Genomic DNA, 17,043 nt, shown 5'->3' on the forward strand with positions numbered 1-17,043 from the left:
ACTTACAGGATTTTCTGTGGCAAAGTAACGGAAACCGCCATAGGTGGGAGGTTCCCATTATCTCTTTTAAACTGAACTGATCGAACCATATAAAGTAGCGAAAACTCCTACAATTCACAAACGTTACTAACAACAAACCATCACCATAAACGTCCAAAGTTAGCTAGTACGGGAAAATTATTGAACGAGAAACTGCTACTTCCGTGAACTGCTGTTAACTATTCTAAAGTTTCCGTTTTTTGCTAGAAAAGGGCAGAATGCATGACTTCAATTTTTCTCAAAAAATTCTCGTGTTCATGACATTCTCAGCAGTGAGATGAGAACTGACAAAGCCATCAATAAGTTTTCTTATTCATCATGATGATTCCGGCGCTCTTTCACATCAGTTTTTAAATATTTTAGTATCGTCTAATGATTTTAAAGCCCAACGCAAAGATCGATCATTACTAAGAATTGAGACACAAGCTCTGAGAAGTCAATATTTCAAATTCAATATCGCCGATACAAAGCCTAAAGAAAACGTTGAGTTTGATTAAATGTTAATTTCGAGATTTTTCTGAACAGATTCGAGGCCCTTCACCAAGGCAGTTTACATGTCCGAAGCCTGAAGGCAAATATTTAGGAGGTCGATATCCGATTATCAAAACAAACAATAGTTGTCACCTCTTCCTGTTTTTCAATTTAGAGAGATTAATAGCAGTATTCAGGTTTTATTGCTAAGAACCCCCTTCAACGGAGATTTTTTTGGTGAGAGTTGATTTCTGTAAAAATTTTAGCCTTGAATGTAAAACCGGGCTTTTTTGTGTCAAACAGCGTTTACCATGTCAAAACTTCCTTTATCAGTAAGTTTATCTGTAACATAAGATATCCACAAATTAAATCGTATTAAACTATAAATTAAAAGGATTAAAGACAGTTGGAAAGCATGGACATATGGGCATACACAGCTAGTTTCTCAGGATGATCAGCTAAGCTGAAGGCCTGTTAACATTCCGAACACAGCGACCCCAAATGTGAAAATGTCTCAGAATAGAATAAGACAGATGAAATATTTTGGGCTTGGTCGTTAAACAAAGAAAATTCATTTTTCTCCTATGAGGAGGATCAAAGTGCGAAAATCTAAATACCCTCCTTTCGTTTGGGGGAGCTAAGATTTTTTGTCTCACCCTCGCAACAAAACAAATAACACCTTTCTTTGAATTTTCAAAATTATGACATTCGAGTGATTTCTTTTGGAAGACGTAACGCTCAATTTTTGGAGGAGAACTTCCCACGTGTTGTGTCAGCAGATTTCGTTCGGTGTTGGGAACCGAAGAAAAGAAATAATTTTGTTACTTTTAATTTCTCATTTTAATGTAAAATTCCCGTGAGGACTATTTCATCAAAATTTGTCAATGTAAGCTGGGTAAAAATTAAAAAGGGAATTCTCAACGTGTAGAACACCACCAGACTAACTCTGAAATTTCATCGCAAAGAATTCCGAAAATTGAATAACAAAATTTTAAAGACCACATGTCACACTCGATGATAATTGTTTTTGCGGTGGGACGACGTACTCCGCCATTTCCGAGAGGGTTCGTAAGATGAAGAGCATCCGTCTCGATAAGAGCCATACTGGTACGATAACTTAATTCGTGTCAATAGCCTGTTGAACGTGATTAAGACCAAGAAAGGTATTTTAAAGGAATGTTGTCCATGCTAGTAAACAATGCATCGAACGTGACCGCGTATTGTATTTTAATCTGTTCACAAAAGAGCGATTTCAAAAGTTATTTAAATTTTTTGTTTTCACGCAAGGTGAACGTGTCCCATTGGGAACGGATATGAACACATGGACTTAATGACACATATATTTCGGAATTACATAGCTTTCATAGAGAATCTCACTACCGGTCACGGTCTTACTAGATACACAACTTCAATATATATAAATTAGCAAAATTTATATTCACAGAGGTAGCTATTTGTGTAGAAGCACCGCGCGTACTGTATCAGTAAAACAGATGTCACGGACCTAACAAGATTAATCAAAGCTTTCTTTCAAAAAAATAAAAACATTTATGTGGCTAATCGATCAGCCAAAGGTTAATAACCTTTTTGTTTTAACCAAGTTTTCCTTTGACCCAGATCCCATCTTCGTTATCACCGCAGCAATTTATTAAAAACAGTAGAGCTGAAGAACTAAGCAAAACAACAGCAAAAAAAAAACTTTTGCTACGCGCGTTAATGGTCGCATCTGAGCGCTCTACTCTAGGCAATAAGAATTTTCTCTGCATAATCTAAAAGAAAAATCAACATAAAACATTATATAGCAGTGATATCTCACACTGACGTTTTGATATTTCTATATTGAACACGTATTGGTCGTAACTTGAGTTAAAGGACCTTGAGAAACTGAGAAAGGAAATAACGTTGTAGATTATCGTCTTTACCCCATATCACGTACAAGTTTTCCGAGCAGCCACGATTATCTAACTTTCAAAATCTCTTGATATCCTAAGGTGCGTTGAGCAAAATGAAGAATAAAATTTTGGCTCGCGCAATAAGTCCGGAGATATCGAGAAAGCGCGAAGTGATATTGGGGTAGAATCATTATTAATTAGTAAAGGGCCTAGGCCTTTCTTACGATGTTAGAGACTTCGAAGTTAGGATGCTTTGTTCAAAGGTATCACGAAATGTAAAGTGATTGGTAAACAGTACGTCCGTCTCTTCTCTTTTAAACTTGAGCTAAACGGTTTGAACCTAGGGCACGCACATCCAAAACGGCTCAATGATGACATGTAAACATATTTGGTTGCGTAACAAAGTAACACGTGCTCGCTAAACCGCGGAAGGGCAGTGTATTCCAGCGCTAAAAAGCGCGTTTTTTCACCTTCTACCTGGATCTCATCTTGGCTTTCCTTCTTCCTCTTAACAGTTTGAGGGTTGCGAAACTGAATTTGCTTACTCGCTTACGCAAACTGAACCTTTCTAAAAGGTTGAGCCCGTCACGTCTGAACCAAACAATAAAGACATTAAATAACTTGAAAAACACAATGCAAAGGTTTGCACACCTTATGCCCAACGTCATGCAAGTGTACACAAGAACGAAAATATGGTATACAAAGTTCCTTAAACAACTCTCAGCTCTTTGACATTCTGTTTTGACCTTTTGAGTTGCGTTGACGAATGAGAGGTATCGGCATTTGGTCAGCCAAGGTGATCTCTCGATGACCAGATGTTTGCGTAGCTTAGCAACAAAGTCCTTCCCTTGCACATCTGATCGATAGTTTGTTTTCAAGACGCAACAAATATTTTTCCCGTGTTTATTTCGATTAGATTTGATATCTTTATAATTCTAATTGTCATGCGTAATTTATCGGGATTAGTTTCTCATAGGGAAAGGGAATTATTAAGGATTTCTTAGCACCATATCCTTAAAAAGCGTTGCGGATTTCTGATTGGAATCGACTTGGAAGAAGCAATTTTTTACCTAGGAAATGAACGACATCACACGAGTGCGGCTTACGGCACGGAATTCCGCCGTCCGCCCCTGTGACGTCACTGCGACGTCACTGAGGGGGTAATCAACACAGAGGTTTTACCCATAAAAGCCGAGCGAGAGCAAAGTAGTTTTCACAGTTGTCTGAAGATCTTACGCTGAAAACAGCTGAAAAGAGCAAATAGATCAGAACCGAAGATAATTAACTGATTGGGACTTTTCCACTCAGCGAAATGGAAGTAAAAATTTCGTTAATAGTTGTAATCGCGGCCGTGAGTGGTGTAGTAACCTTTGCAAGTGGAAAGCCGATTGCTTCTGTGTCAGTTCACCCTGATGTACAACCTGCGAGAGAGTCAGAACTCTTGGTAAGTGAATGAATTTATTTATCTTAAACTCGATTATTTCCCTTTAGAAGATGTGTGATTTCAAATCGATGTCGATGGAATTCACAATATGCTCTGTCTGTACAGTTATGCCTGTGCAAAGTTGTAAAAATTTCCGGCACAGCAGATATCATTATTTCTGAGCACAGTTGGTATGTTTATTCTGCTCAGATGTGCTTCACTCAAAGATATCAAAACAGTAGTGTGCGTCAATTAATTGAGTATTTCGCTTTAGGGAATGTTTTCCCAACCCAATGAACCGTAACAAAGAAAACATTGTGAATGAAGTGGATGACAGCTCCAATTCATTGATCAATCGTCGCTGAGATACAGCCAGGATTAATTTATTTCTTTCTTTCCGACAGTTCTATTCGAACCATCACGAAATTGTGAAATCTGCTAAGAAATTAAGAGTAGGGGTGAGCTTGGAAACTAAGAGAGTTAAGACTACCTTTGTGTTCAAAACTAACCTTCTGTAAGTTTAGGACCGCATTCAATGGCTTTACCATCACGACCGCCTGTTGAAATCGTGTATGCTTTCTTGATGAGAATAAATTACAGGCGGTTGGTCAATATGGGAAGTTCGGTACTCCATCAAATTTCTACATTCACATATGTGTACTGCAAACAATGCAGCCCACAGTGGAAGTCCTATATAATGTAAAAAATAACTCACCAAGTGTTTTCTTTGTCGATAGGATTTTCTCATTAAGTATGGCTATCTTAGCAGCCCTGATCACAGAATCGGAAAAGTGACCACAATGGAAGAATTCAAAGCGGCCGTTAAGAAAATGCAGCGTTTTGCTGGTTATGAGGAAAATGGCGACATCTCCGACCCTAAGACATTAGCACTTGTGAAACGAAAGAGGTGTGGATTGGCGGACTTCGGACCGTCAGACATAGCGAAAAGAAAACGGCGATGGGCTCACCAGGGAACAACCTGGAAGAAAAACGTAAGTTGCTTTCTTGTAGTCTAGTTTCATTCCTTCGAAAGTGTTTCCAGCGTGGATGGTTTCGGTGGCTTCACAACGCATTTTTCTGGTCTTGACGCTCTTTTTAGCTGTAGGAATTTGATTTAATTTATAAGAAACCAGGTCAAGTTTAAATTATAATAATAATAGTAATACTTATAATTTAATATCTATATTGCGCAAATTAACATGTGGATCTGATCAAATGCGCATCACAACACTTTTCGGGGGACTTTGGCCGGACTGCATCAGCAGTTTACAAACAATCGAAGGAAACTTATTTGAAGATGCCCCCTCCCCCCCAATTCCCAGTAAACAGGCCAGACCACATCACAGTAATTTCGTGAGTGGGTTCTTTAACGTCCCCTGCCTAACCAAATTAACTAATTAATAGATGCAGGAGACGGGACCTACGGTTTATTCGTCCTTATCCGAGAAGACTAGAATGTCTATCCATTTCTTGATATTATAGAAAGGTAGCGCATTCTCCTCAGTTATTTTAAGACCTTAAGTGTTGGTCTGGCCGGGGCTCGAACCATGGACCTCGACCTCCCGCACAACAGTCCAGCGGTCTACTAATTGAGCTAACCGGGAGGCGGTTAGCTCAATTGGTTATTTGCCAGATGATTTTTCAAGCCTAGGATCATCCAGCAAGTTGCAAGCGGCTACATGACAGGACGGAAAAGGCGTGCACTTTAAGTACCTTCCGTTGTCCCTTACTAAGCCTTAGAAAAGTTTTCTAAGGCTTTGTATGGGACAACGGAAGGTACTTACAGTGCGCGCATTTTCCGTCCTGTCATGTAGAGTGGTATAGGGCGCGCCTTACGACGCGCGCAGCGTGCGAGGCGGGTGATCCATGCGAGTGAAACGATGAGCGCGCGAGGAGTGTAGTCACTTAACAGATTGATATCCTTTTTTTTTCCTTCGCAGTTACTTACTTACCGGCTCGAAAATCACACACCGGACATCGCCAAAGAAGACATAGACAAAACAATCGCTAAAGCCATTGATATGTGGTCGAACGCGAGTGGTCTGTCAATCAAGCGAGAAGACGACCCTAAGGCAACACCTGATATCAAGTTAAGTTTTGTCCAGGGTTTCCATGGCGACACCCGGCCAGCCGATGGACCTGGAGGGGAGCTGGCTCATGCCTTTTTTCCTCTGGGAGGAGAGGGAGAAGAAGATCTTGCTGGTGATGTCCATTTTGATAATGAAGACAAGTTTGCTATCAACGGTGGTGTTGGAGTTGATTTGCTGTGGCTTGCTGTGCATGAACTGGGGCATAGTTTGGGCTTGGATCACACTTATCATCCCTCGTCTGTCATGTTCGCTTATTATCCGGGATACTTTGAGAAGCTAAAACTGGATAGTGATGACGTAGCTGGAATCCAGGCTCTTTACGGTAAGAAAGAAATAACATCCGAGGCTTTCCAAAAAAACTTCGACTGCTTTGAGCAATTCTACGACAAGGCTTTCACGTTCCCTATGATAAGAACCATCTGTTATTTCCATACAGGAACACTGAAGTACCCTCATTGAATCCTTTGCTTTTCCATTTAACAGGTCTTCCAGATGTGGTCGGACCTCAACCAGACCCAACGCCCAAGACTTGCAGTGACGTCAAAGTTGATACCATGGTAACGACAGCTGATGAGAAATCCTACGCCTTCAGTGGCAAACATTTCTGGGAAATTAAAGACACGGGTGGTGCCTCTGGCCCTCATGAAATCAAAGCTCACTGGCCCGAACTGGAAGAAAACATGGATGCAGCTTATACTACGATAACACCTTTTGGACACACCATTTTCCTAAAGGATTCTAGGTGATTACACTAAAATGTTTCTTGGAAAGTTAAATTGTTTTTGTTCGGGAAATTGACGAGAGTTTATGTATCAAATCTGTGATACTCCTCAAGATAACACTGGGTGATCTAATTTATCTTTTTTTTGTATTTGTAAACTAGATTTTGGGTATACAAGAACAAGGAGTACATCCATGGTCCGGCTAAAATCTCGGAACTTAATCTTCCCGATGAGCTTGCCAATATGGACGCTGCATTTCAGTGGGTACGAAATGGAAAAATCTACTTCTTCAAGGGCTCAAAGTACTGGAGATTTGACAGCACATCTGACAAACTAAAAGCGGATGCTGGATACCCCAGAGATATATCTGTGTGGAGGGGGGTTCCCAACGATATCAACGCAGTATGTCAATGGAAAAAAAGGTCATATTTCTTCAAAGGAAACAAATACTACGCTTATGACGACAAAGCGGTGCAGCTCTTGAAGGATAATGAGAACCCTTATCCCAGAGATGTAGCGTTAAACTGGATGGGATGTGTCCAACCAGAGGTCGAAATTAAACCAGTGGGGGCTGCCTTTGGTCTGTTGCCAAATGTATTCCTCTTTATGGCAACATTAGTTATAACATGGTTGTTTTAAATCAAACGCCCCTCAATTAAAAGAGACCAGCTTTCATTTAAAATTGTACGCTACTTCTGCACGTGTCGAAGTAAAGATGGCAGAAGCGTATCAAAAAAGGAGTCATGTAAAGAAGTAGAAATTAATTCGACTTTTACAAAGGTTGTAGATATTGGTATATATTGGTTCCCAATGGAACAAGTTCAATTGTTATTTAAGTTATTGTTGTGAATATAATTTATTTGATGCAAATATGTTCATATCGAGACAAAAGTTCATAACGAGCTGATTGATACAGCTCAAACATAATAAATATTGAAGTTTTGAAATATATGCTCACGAGTATTTTTACGTTCTTTATGCTGGAAGTACTTTGGGGAAGGAATAACTCATTATTGGCCAGGGTGATTTTGAATTAAGTAATCTCCGCCACAATTTTTCGTTTCTTATCGCCCAATCAGCCTCATTTTTATACCTAGTTTTATTTATCGCCAAGCGGGGATGGGAGGATTTTGGTTGTGTCATGATTACATATATCTCCCCCCCCCCCTCCCGGCTCTACAATACTGATTCATTTCATCCATTTACTAGTCATTCGATTTTCTATTATCCCCCTCCATACTCTGTTGATGACGACTGATAGTCCCCCCCGTCCTGAAAACCATGTGATCCCTAAAGAATCTTCCACTGCTCCTCCTCAAGACTCTGCAATATTCATTTGATCCATTTAATTGTCAGTCAATTTTCTATCATCCCCCTCCACACTCTGTTGGTGACGACTGATAGTCCTAGTCCCCCCCGTCCTGAAAACCATGTGAACCCTAAAGAACCTTCCACTCCCCCTCCCTTAAGGCTCTGCGTATTCATTTCATTGATTTAATGGCAAGTCAATTTTCTGTTATGCCCTTTAATCTACTCATTTCTATTCGAGAAATAATGACTGGTCGACATGGTCCCTTAACAACCTCGTGCCCTGGTCTTTTTCCCTTAGTTGAGGAAAAAGACCTGGGAACGAGGTTCGATAAGGGAAAAAAATTCCTGATGCACCGGTACCGGCTGATCAGCAGAAGTTTCTTTGTTCCCAGTTCTGTCTCAAAGTGTTCTTGAAGACTTATTTTGAATACAAATCGTCGATACCTGGTTTTATAGCCTCTACGTTTTATTTGAAAGATTTATAGGGTTAGGAAAACAGCCAGCAAGTGAACACGCAGATCCAGCCTTTTTCTGAACTGAGGCTCCCTCTGTCAATTATTCCTTATCTTCTTGTCTTCTTTATTTTTTCTCTTTCCGATGATTTGACCCACCTTCATCAGCAATGGCATACTTCTCTACTCCTTCTCTCTCTCGAGGCAGCCCTCCTGTAGGCTTCTTTCCCGACCAGCAACTCTGTGAATTTGTATCGTGCATCTAAATTTTTTGTTTACTTCATAATGACGAGATTACGACTCCATCGTTATTTTTCAGGCGCTTAATTTCGATTCTGCCTCACGAAATTCCAGCTTGGTGTCAAAGCATACGTGCCTTTGAATTTTTGTTAAGATTATGAGACAAGAGAAATTACCTTTTACTACTTTATCATGTTGATACGCACTGTAAACAATAGCTGTCTGAAAAATTACAATTCAGTCTGCAAGTCTTATACTGACTGGTCGCATTTCATCATCATCGTCATCGTCATAGTTTATTTCATGAAGCCGGTTGAGGGATAGGCAAGACATTACGTCCAATTCCTCTATCATCAAGATTTTGAAGCCGCAGCTCATCGAATATTGTTAATTTCTATTATAAAATGAGATAAGTCATTCTGGTGGATCATGCTGTTTACTATTTCACTCCGTTTTATTCACTGCACGCTTTGCACAAGCAAGTAATATCCAAATCGACAGGGTGGTGTACATCTGACCGAGTGCAATCTGGTGCTAAATTCATTGACAAGGCTGGGCTACTTAGCACAGATATTTTTCGAGAAGTATGGCGACGTGGCAAGCGAAGGGATAGAAATTCGTAGAAAATTCGTCCAAAATCTTGCCGTTTTAGGGTTCATGTGAAAGTTTTATCGGTGAGAAATAACCATGGGATTATGTAAATGCCCTAAAAAGAAAGTTACTACCCAATTTTGCTTCGAACATCGCGTGAATGTTTGTGAACACTGCCTAGTTTCAAGTCATCCTAGGGTGAGCAACTAGATGCAATATAATGTTTTTAATTCTTATTTAGGAGGAATCATCGTAAATATTTAACGATGATGATGGGTCTGGCTACTGTATTATGCCTCATTCTCCAAAGCCTCCCGACACACGTAAATGAGTTGGACGGGTATTCTGAAGTTGCTTCGTCAGTTATATGTTATTGTTTTTGTTGAACTCGTTTAATTAATTTGCCTATGGATGTGCCATCGGTAGTTACGTTCTAGTTGAATATGCATTTCATCTAGGTACACTTCTGTTATTAAGTTACATAAAACAACAAGAATTATGAACAAGTTTTGATAAAGTTATATTTAAGGTAAGTTTTGTTGCATTGATTGCAAACAAGGATTTTGAAGACCCCAAGATTCCTAAATTCCTCAGAACTCAGAGCCACCTGAAAAAATCACTTCAAGCATCAAGCATAAATTTATCATGTTTTTCCTCATCATTGTTGGCATTATTCCTTGTATCCTATTATTTTTGTTCAGCCTCAAGCATAAGGCTATTGCAAACTCAAGCAAATTGATTGGAATTATATCTCTAACCACCTCCCAGTTAGCTCAATGGATAGAGCGCTGGACTGTTGTGTGGGAGGTCGAGGGTTCAAGCCCCAGCGGGACCAACACTCAGGGTCTTTAAATAACTGAGAAGAATTTGCTACCTTACTGTAACATCAAGAAATGGTTAGATATTCTAGTCTTCTTGGATAGGGACGAATAAATGGAGGTCCAGTCTCCTGCAGGGTTTGGGGTAGGAGACGTTAATTTCCCACACGCGAGATTACTGTGTGATGGATGTCCTCCCCTGGGGTGGGATGGGTGGGGATAGAGGGTCACAGGGTCATCAGTTGTACTTGAACTGTTATGTGCTACCCTCTTAAAATAAAGTCATTATCTTATCTTATCTCATTTCTTCTCCTTTCTGCACTCTTTCATGATCAAGTGTATTGTGAAGTCGTATCTACACTGGCTCCAGGACAGTGATTATAATCCAGTTTGCACTTTGTGTAATGGAAGTTTAGCTGAGGGAGATGTTGTCCGATTAATTTGCTTTGGTGAGTCACCAAGATTTTTAATTTAGAATGCACCTAAATAATCTGCTCTTTTAGCTCTGATTAGCTACCAGAAAATTCCATTCAGGAATCATCAGAATGACTTGAATAGTTGTTTTGTTTGATCAAGACTTTATATGTGCCAACTCACTTAGTGGATGTATCTTGCACAAAAAGTATGTAAACATTTATTTTAATCAAAGAAAATGTCATGGTTTCTGCTAGCAGAGGGATTGTTCTCAAAGAACTTGCTTTAATTTGTTTTGTGTGTTGTAATTAAAATTTTTAAGTGAACATGGATATACCTCTATGTTTTCAGAGCCCAAGTAAAAATTCTTTCTACCTGCAGATAAGCTGCATTCCGATTTTGTTTTCTCGCAATTAAATTCATATCCCTTGCCTGTGTCAAGGCTCAACACTAACTTTTCAACTTACTAGCCAAGTGGCTAGTGACAAATTAGATGTTACAACAATTTCAGTTTGTTTACTAGCCAAACTGGTGGGTGGAAATCGAAAACCTCAAGCCAAAAGTGAATTTCTTCTAGTCTGTGGCTAGTTGACTACTGTTAGTGTCGAGCCCTGGGTGTACAGCAGCTTATAAAAAGAAATTGCATTTCAAAAATTACTTCCTGCCCAAACAGGATTTGGTTGTGCCCCTTCCTGATGCTAGATGGGCCCTACTACCAACTGAACAATGAGGCTATATGTTGGGAGGGAGGAAAAGTCTAAAGGATTGTTTGTTGCTTTACAGGGTTATGCTCACCCTTGCAATTATAGAATAAACTCATGTTGACCCACAGGTGATGTGTCAGTGACAAAATGATCAGTTATAGTACACTATAAGGAAAGAAAATATAAAAACATGCTGCGCACCCAACTTGTGGCTTCATAATTTGGATATATGAACAAGGTTGAAATGGTAAATTGGCCACTGTAACGATTACAAAAGCTGACGTTTCGAGCATTCGCCCTTTGTTGAAGCGACTAGAGGAGTTGTGGGTTGTGTGCTTTTAAAGGTAGAAAATGGAGCTACGTTATTGGTGGAAACATGGCAATGAGAAAAACACAGATAAATTAGTAGAATGAAAAGCGTTCATTGATACTTGTGGGATTTAGACTGCCAGTTTGAAAAATGAGCTTTTGTGCAAGAGTTTTACGGCTTTCCGTGCTACCTAAGTGTAAGGAAAGACCACAGATTGCCATACATAGAACACCTTCGCAACGTGGAAAGGAGTGACAGGGACACATCGAAACCAGTCGCTAGACATTTTTATTTACCTAACCATTCTAAGCAACATATGGCAATCTGCGGTCTTTCCTTACACTTAGGTAGCACGGAAAGCCATAAAACTCTTGAACAAAAGCTCATCTTTCAAACCAGCAGTCTAAATCCCACAGGTATCAATGAACACTTTTCATTCTACTTATTTATTCATGTTTTTCTTGTTGCCATGTTCCCACCAATAATGTAGCTCCATTTTCTGCCTTTAAAAGCACACACAACCCACAATTCATCTATTCGCTCCGACAAAGAGCTAACGCTCGAAACGTCAGCTTTTGTAATCGTTACAGTGGCCAATTTACCATTTCAACTTTGTTGATATATCCCAATTATATTGTTACCCCCACCGACACAGCCCCAAACAGTTTCTTTAGAAACTATCAGCCTTTATTCATATGTGGCTTCATAGCTCAGTTGTTAGTATATCCTGATTGATATCCAGGAGGCACAGATTCAAATCCTTGCAAAGTCTCAGATTGAGAACTAAGCATGTTTGTGTCATTTACTTTGTGAATATCTTTTTCCAGTGTTTCAATCTAACTCATTCTCCCTAGATGTATTCCACTGGGCTTGTCTGAACAGTTATGCTGCAAGCCTTCCAACTAACACTGCTCCAGCTGGTTACTCTTGTCCCAACTGCAAGGTGCATAATTTTTAACAATAATCAAATCTTAGTTATGACGCAAAAGCATGTTCTTATTTCTTTGATTGGTGAACATTAAGTACATGTACATTCACATGCAGCAACTCTCAAAGAATTTCAATGACATTCTGTCTCATATCAAAGAACAAGATGTACTCCCAAGCAAAGAAATAGTATAAAATCTCCTGTAACCAGAAAAAGATGGACTGCATTAACTTGCATTTACAAAGGCAATGAAGCTGTCTCAATAACTACAGAGAGTTGTAATTTTTTTCCAGAAAGATTTTCAGGGTTAAGTTAAGAATTTTGCTTCTTAGTAGACAGTTATTGCAATTTTCAGATCTGTGGAATAAACATTACTTTTCTTTTTCAGTCAACAGTGTTTCCTCCAGAGAATCAAATTTCTCCTGTTGCCGACCAGTTGAGGCAGATGTTGGCCACTGCACCCTGGGCCCGTGTTGGTCTTGGACTTCCTGTGGTTGGTTCTTTGATGTTTGTGATCACTTTTTGTTTTGGTCTTTTACCCTTGATGTATCAAAAAGTTAGCAACATTTGTCTGATTTTTCATCAATTCTGTCTTTGACTATGACTGGCCAGGTACCTTCCACCAGCTCACCCACTGCCACAACTTCTGAAAGTATCATGTCAAAACATGAAGCTGATACTGGTAAGTGTTATCAACAATTGCATAGTTCAATTCAAGGAAATCTCTTCGTTTTTGAAGGATCAATGCAGTCATTTGAATAAGCTTTTCTTTGCCTGCCATAAAGTATTAGGCTGAGAGCAACAAGAGCCATTGAAAGGTCTGCAGTGATCTAACACTGATAGTGAGGCCCCAAGCAAACCTCCTTTTGAAAGTTTTGCAGGGGTCTAACACTGATTATCAGGCTTCAAGCAAACCTCGCATTAAAAGGTCTGCAGTGGTTGAATACTGATGATAAGGTCCCCTGAGCAAACCCTCATTGAAGGGTCTGCAGTGGTCTAATGCTGATAACGAGGCCCCAAGCAAACCTCTCATTGAAAGGTCTGCAGGGGTTGGAATCTGATAGTCAGGCCCCAAGCAAACCTCGCATTAAAAGGTCTGCAGTGGTTGGACTCTGATAATCAGGCCTCAAGTAAACCTCTCATCAACTTGCCTCAAATATTCCCTTGGGCAGAGATTGAGGGCCTGCTCACAGGTTAATAATTGCATAATGCATGAACTTGTAGCTGCCTGCATCATGTCACAAGGCTTCAAATAATTTCCGGGTTGGAATAGGTCAGATGTCAAATGGGTTTACGAATGTACTGACCATACACATTTCTCATCAGTTACTCAAGTATCGGAAAGTCAGAGAATGGCACCCACCAATGAAAAACCAGACCATATCCTAAACTCTGCTCCACATACAGCCCGTCAGTCACCTCCCTACACCACCCCGCTGAGTACTAAAACAGAACTGCGATCAACCAGAGATCATCACGTGGTAGACGTACGACAACAGAACACCGTGGTACCACCCCCACAACACACTTATGCACATGCTGACAAGCCTAGTGAGTTGAGCTTTTCTTTTTTTTTTTAGTGATGTTGGAACTTTTTTCCTCAAGGTTATTATGTACTTTCTTGGTGTAAGAGACGAAGAAGCACAGTGCTCCAAGCTGCAACTGTTTTTGATGTCATGATCATTGACTACACAACTCGTAATCTTCAGGGAAGCTTGACCCGATAGCCTCGCTTTCGCGCACGCTTATATGGGAAACCGCTGTTTAACTGAAATACGCACGCAGAACTGAAATAAGAGCTTGCGTTTAGCCTTCATTTAAGAAGCAGTGAAATTTCCATCAGTTACCAAGTGGGTGTTATAAGTCTAGCGTCTTAGTGAGATAAAACATTTGCAAACATTGCTATTATTGCTCCTTTAAATATTTCTCCTTGGTTGTCCAGATATTAAACCTTCTGGTCCAATGTGGTTTATTAAATAAATCTGCAGTGATTTAGTGTGGTCTGTACTCTTATCGACAACGATATTCGTCATCACAGCGGTAAAAATGTTTTTCAGGCACAGTTTCAAGGAAGATATTCAACACGAGGGAACCAGTAGATAGTATCCCTTATGACCACGATGAAAATAAATACCAAAGAAGAGGTGCTATTGATTGGTTCACAAGATGGTTTTGGTAAGCAACTCGAGAACTCGTGGTACATCTATATTAGCAGCTAGAACAATACTCTCTAAGGTGACAACGGCAGCAGTGGTACATGTTGGTGCAGGGCGCGACGAAAGTGCTGTCCGATAGCTCGGGGCTAGTGGAATGACTTGTCGGGCTAGCGTTTTCTTATCGCAGCTTGCCCGACGGACAAGCACCACCATATTGTTTCCTCTTTTCTGATGATGATGAATTGAGCTTTTATACCAAAAATTGCATAGCAGAAAGCTTCTGAGGGTAAAGGACAACGTTATGAGGCCAAATTATCGTAGCATGACGTCTTGCGCCGCATTTTAGTTGCGTCCGTAAATAACGTCATGACTTAAATTTATAGTATTTTTCACCGTCGACGGGGTAAAATGTAAACATCGAAGGAACGAACCCATTCGAGTGCAGAGGTCATTTTTCCTTTATTATTTCGCCCATTTTTGAATGAAATTTTACTCTAAAGCAGTCATTTGCAGTCACAAGATTGAATTACATGACTGTATTTGGAATTCTCGTCCACAAAATTTTGATGTAAGTTGTGACTGCAAGGTCTGGTGGTCAGGTGTAAAAACTGGTCGTTTCTGTTACATTGTTTAATTTGAGGTTGAAGTTAAAACGAAAATCACATTCAAGATTCAAAATATACGAAGAATTAGTTTATATCTATGCTTGGCGCATCATTACTTGTATTTTGCATAATTAAATAAATCTAATTATTCTTTATAAACAATTTAATTTCGGGCTAGCTCCTCAGACCTTCGGGCTAGTAATCTCAAGTAACAGCTTGCCCGAAGGGCAACCTTATCTTTTCATTTTCGTCTCACCCTGTGGTGTTCCCGTCTACCAAAAATCACTTATGAAAAGCTATGCCACCTGAACCTACCCAGGGGCGGATCCAGGAATTTTTGATTGGGGGGTCCAAACTTTGGTTCAGAAAGGACTGTTGGACCGAGGCAAATTGCTTCTCCCCCACACCCCCTCCCACCAGTCGCGGTTGTACGTTATATTCTTTGGCCGCTTACCGTTTACTTGGATTCATTAAAAAAATCAGCCAGTTAAAAAGTGATATACGATAGGGGGTCCGGACCCCACAGACCCTCCCCCTGGATCCGCCACTGCTACCAACATGCAGGAATGACCGGTAATAGCAGTGAATTCGGTGCTCCAAGGTGGGAACACTTTGGAGGCCAGGTCGAGAGGCGGCTAAATTTGCAACGAAAGTCGCCAAGTTGTCGACTTGTGTTCGTTGGTCCTGTACTCAGCTGTAATATTTCCATACCTTTGTTTTTGTAGTCAAAAGTTTAAGTGAGATAACTATTTGCATAAAAGGCAATCGATCAATCAGTCATGCCATTATCTTCTATTTGGAAAGAAAAAGAAAAAAATTTGCGACTGAATTATAGTTCTGACGATCATGTTATGGTGTAACGTAGGATGTAAGCGGATGTAAATGCAGACCGTTTGAAAAGAGTTGCGCTTAGAGCCCGGTTCTTCAAAGGGTGAATAACGTTATCCACTGGAGAAGTTTCTATCCGCTGGATAGCGCTCTACGTTTTGTTAACACTTATCTGCTGGGTAGCGAGTTATCCATTGGATGAAGTTATCCGCCCTTCGAACGACCAGGCCCTGGTGGCAGTCTATTATCCTGTGTTGACGAAGAGTATATACCGCTTGTGATTTCATGTTGTATGCTTCAGAGTCAAGATCCTAGTTCATGTACAAGCGCGTTTATGAATCGTAATGTTAGTATTTTGGTTTCCAGGTCTCGTCGACCCAAAAAGCCTGGACCTGAGGATCCAAATGCCTCTTTAAAACGAACCACAGTGTTGCTGGTCCTGTTTGTACTCGCCTTTACAACGATGGTGGTGCTTTTTACACGAGTTGGACGGGGAATGGCTGATAAGGACCCTTTTCTTGACCCGATGGCAAATCCCAACATTAGAGTTCAAGGTGGAAGGATACAAAGCGCTTGAAATGCAACTTTAATGGAAAATGAAACGGTCTTAAATCGTATTCAGTCTAGGAACAGAGAAGAAACGCATGGTATCTGCTCAGAAATCCTTAATAACCGTAAAATTTAAGAAGATTTTGTAAAACTCATTGTCGCGTGAAATGAGGATGCACTAGCTGGCGTCCTGTAGGTAACAAATCCTGAGGGTATGTTTCCCCTTTTTACGCCGTTTTCGCAACGTGGAGGCTTTCTCAGCGTCGTTTTGTGTGCGCGCCGTCGTGGAAGTCGGCTATCGTCACGGTTCCAGTCCTTGAGAGGAGAGTTCCCAAGCTGTTAAGAATTTTTATTACGCACAGAGAGGCTATCTTGTGCTATATCCCCCCTTCCCATCTACTCTTACGACTATTATGTAATATCAGGTTAGAACAAATGATGAAGTACTTCTTAGCTAGGGTAAAAATTGTGAAGGAAATAAAATTATTAAAGATGTCTTG

The 17,043-nt window shown here is 40.3% G+C and overlaps 2 protein-coding genes across 2 annotated transcripts; both read left to right on the forward strand.

The window, feature by feature from the left end:
* Nucleotides 1-3,574: 3,574 nt before the first annotated feature.
* On the forward strand, nucleotides 3,575-7,588 carry LOC111324944 (matrix metalloproteinase-18). The gene is made up of 5 exons (XM_022928605.2): nucleotides 3,575-3,846; nucleotides 4,563-4,817; nucleotides 5,766-6,237; nucleotides 6,399-6,657; nucleotides 6,799-7,588. Exons 1-5 carry the CDS (start codon nucleotides 3,715-3,717, stop codon nucleotides 7,274-7,276), a joined length of 1,596 nt encoding a protein of 531 aa, XP_022784340.2. The 5' UTR covers nucleotides 3,575-3,714; the 3' UTR covers nucleotides 7,277-7,588.
* A 1,600-nt stretch (nucleotides 7,589-9,188) lies between these two features.
* On the forward strand, nucleotides 9,189-17,038 carry LOC111324982 (zinc finger protein-like 1 homolog). Its single transcript, XM_022928661.2, has 8 exons — nucleotides 9,189-9,429; nucleotides 10,387-10,498; nucleotides 12,332-12,420; nucleotides 12,794-12,898; nucleotides 13,018-13,087; nucleotides 13,732-13,956; nucleotides 14,463-14,580; nucleotides 16,361-17,038. Exons 1-8 carry the CDS (start codon nucleotides 9,328-9,330, stop codon nucleotides 16,569-16,571), a joined length of 1,032 nt encoding a protein of 343 aa, XP_022784396.2. The 5' UTR covers nucleotides 9,189-9,327; the 3' UTR covers nucleotides 16,572-17,038.
* Nucleotides 17,039-17,043: the final 5 nt, after the last annotated feature.

The sequence above is a fragment of the Stylophora pistillata genome, chromosome 6, assembly GCF_964205215.1.
Source record: "Stylophora pistillata chromosome 6, jaStyPist1.2, whole genome shotgun sequence".
Classification (NCBI taxonomy): Eukaryota; Metazoa; Cnidaria; class Anthozoa; order Scleractinia; family Pocilloporidae; genus Stylophora; species Stylophora pistillata.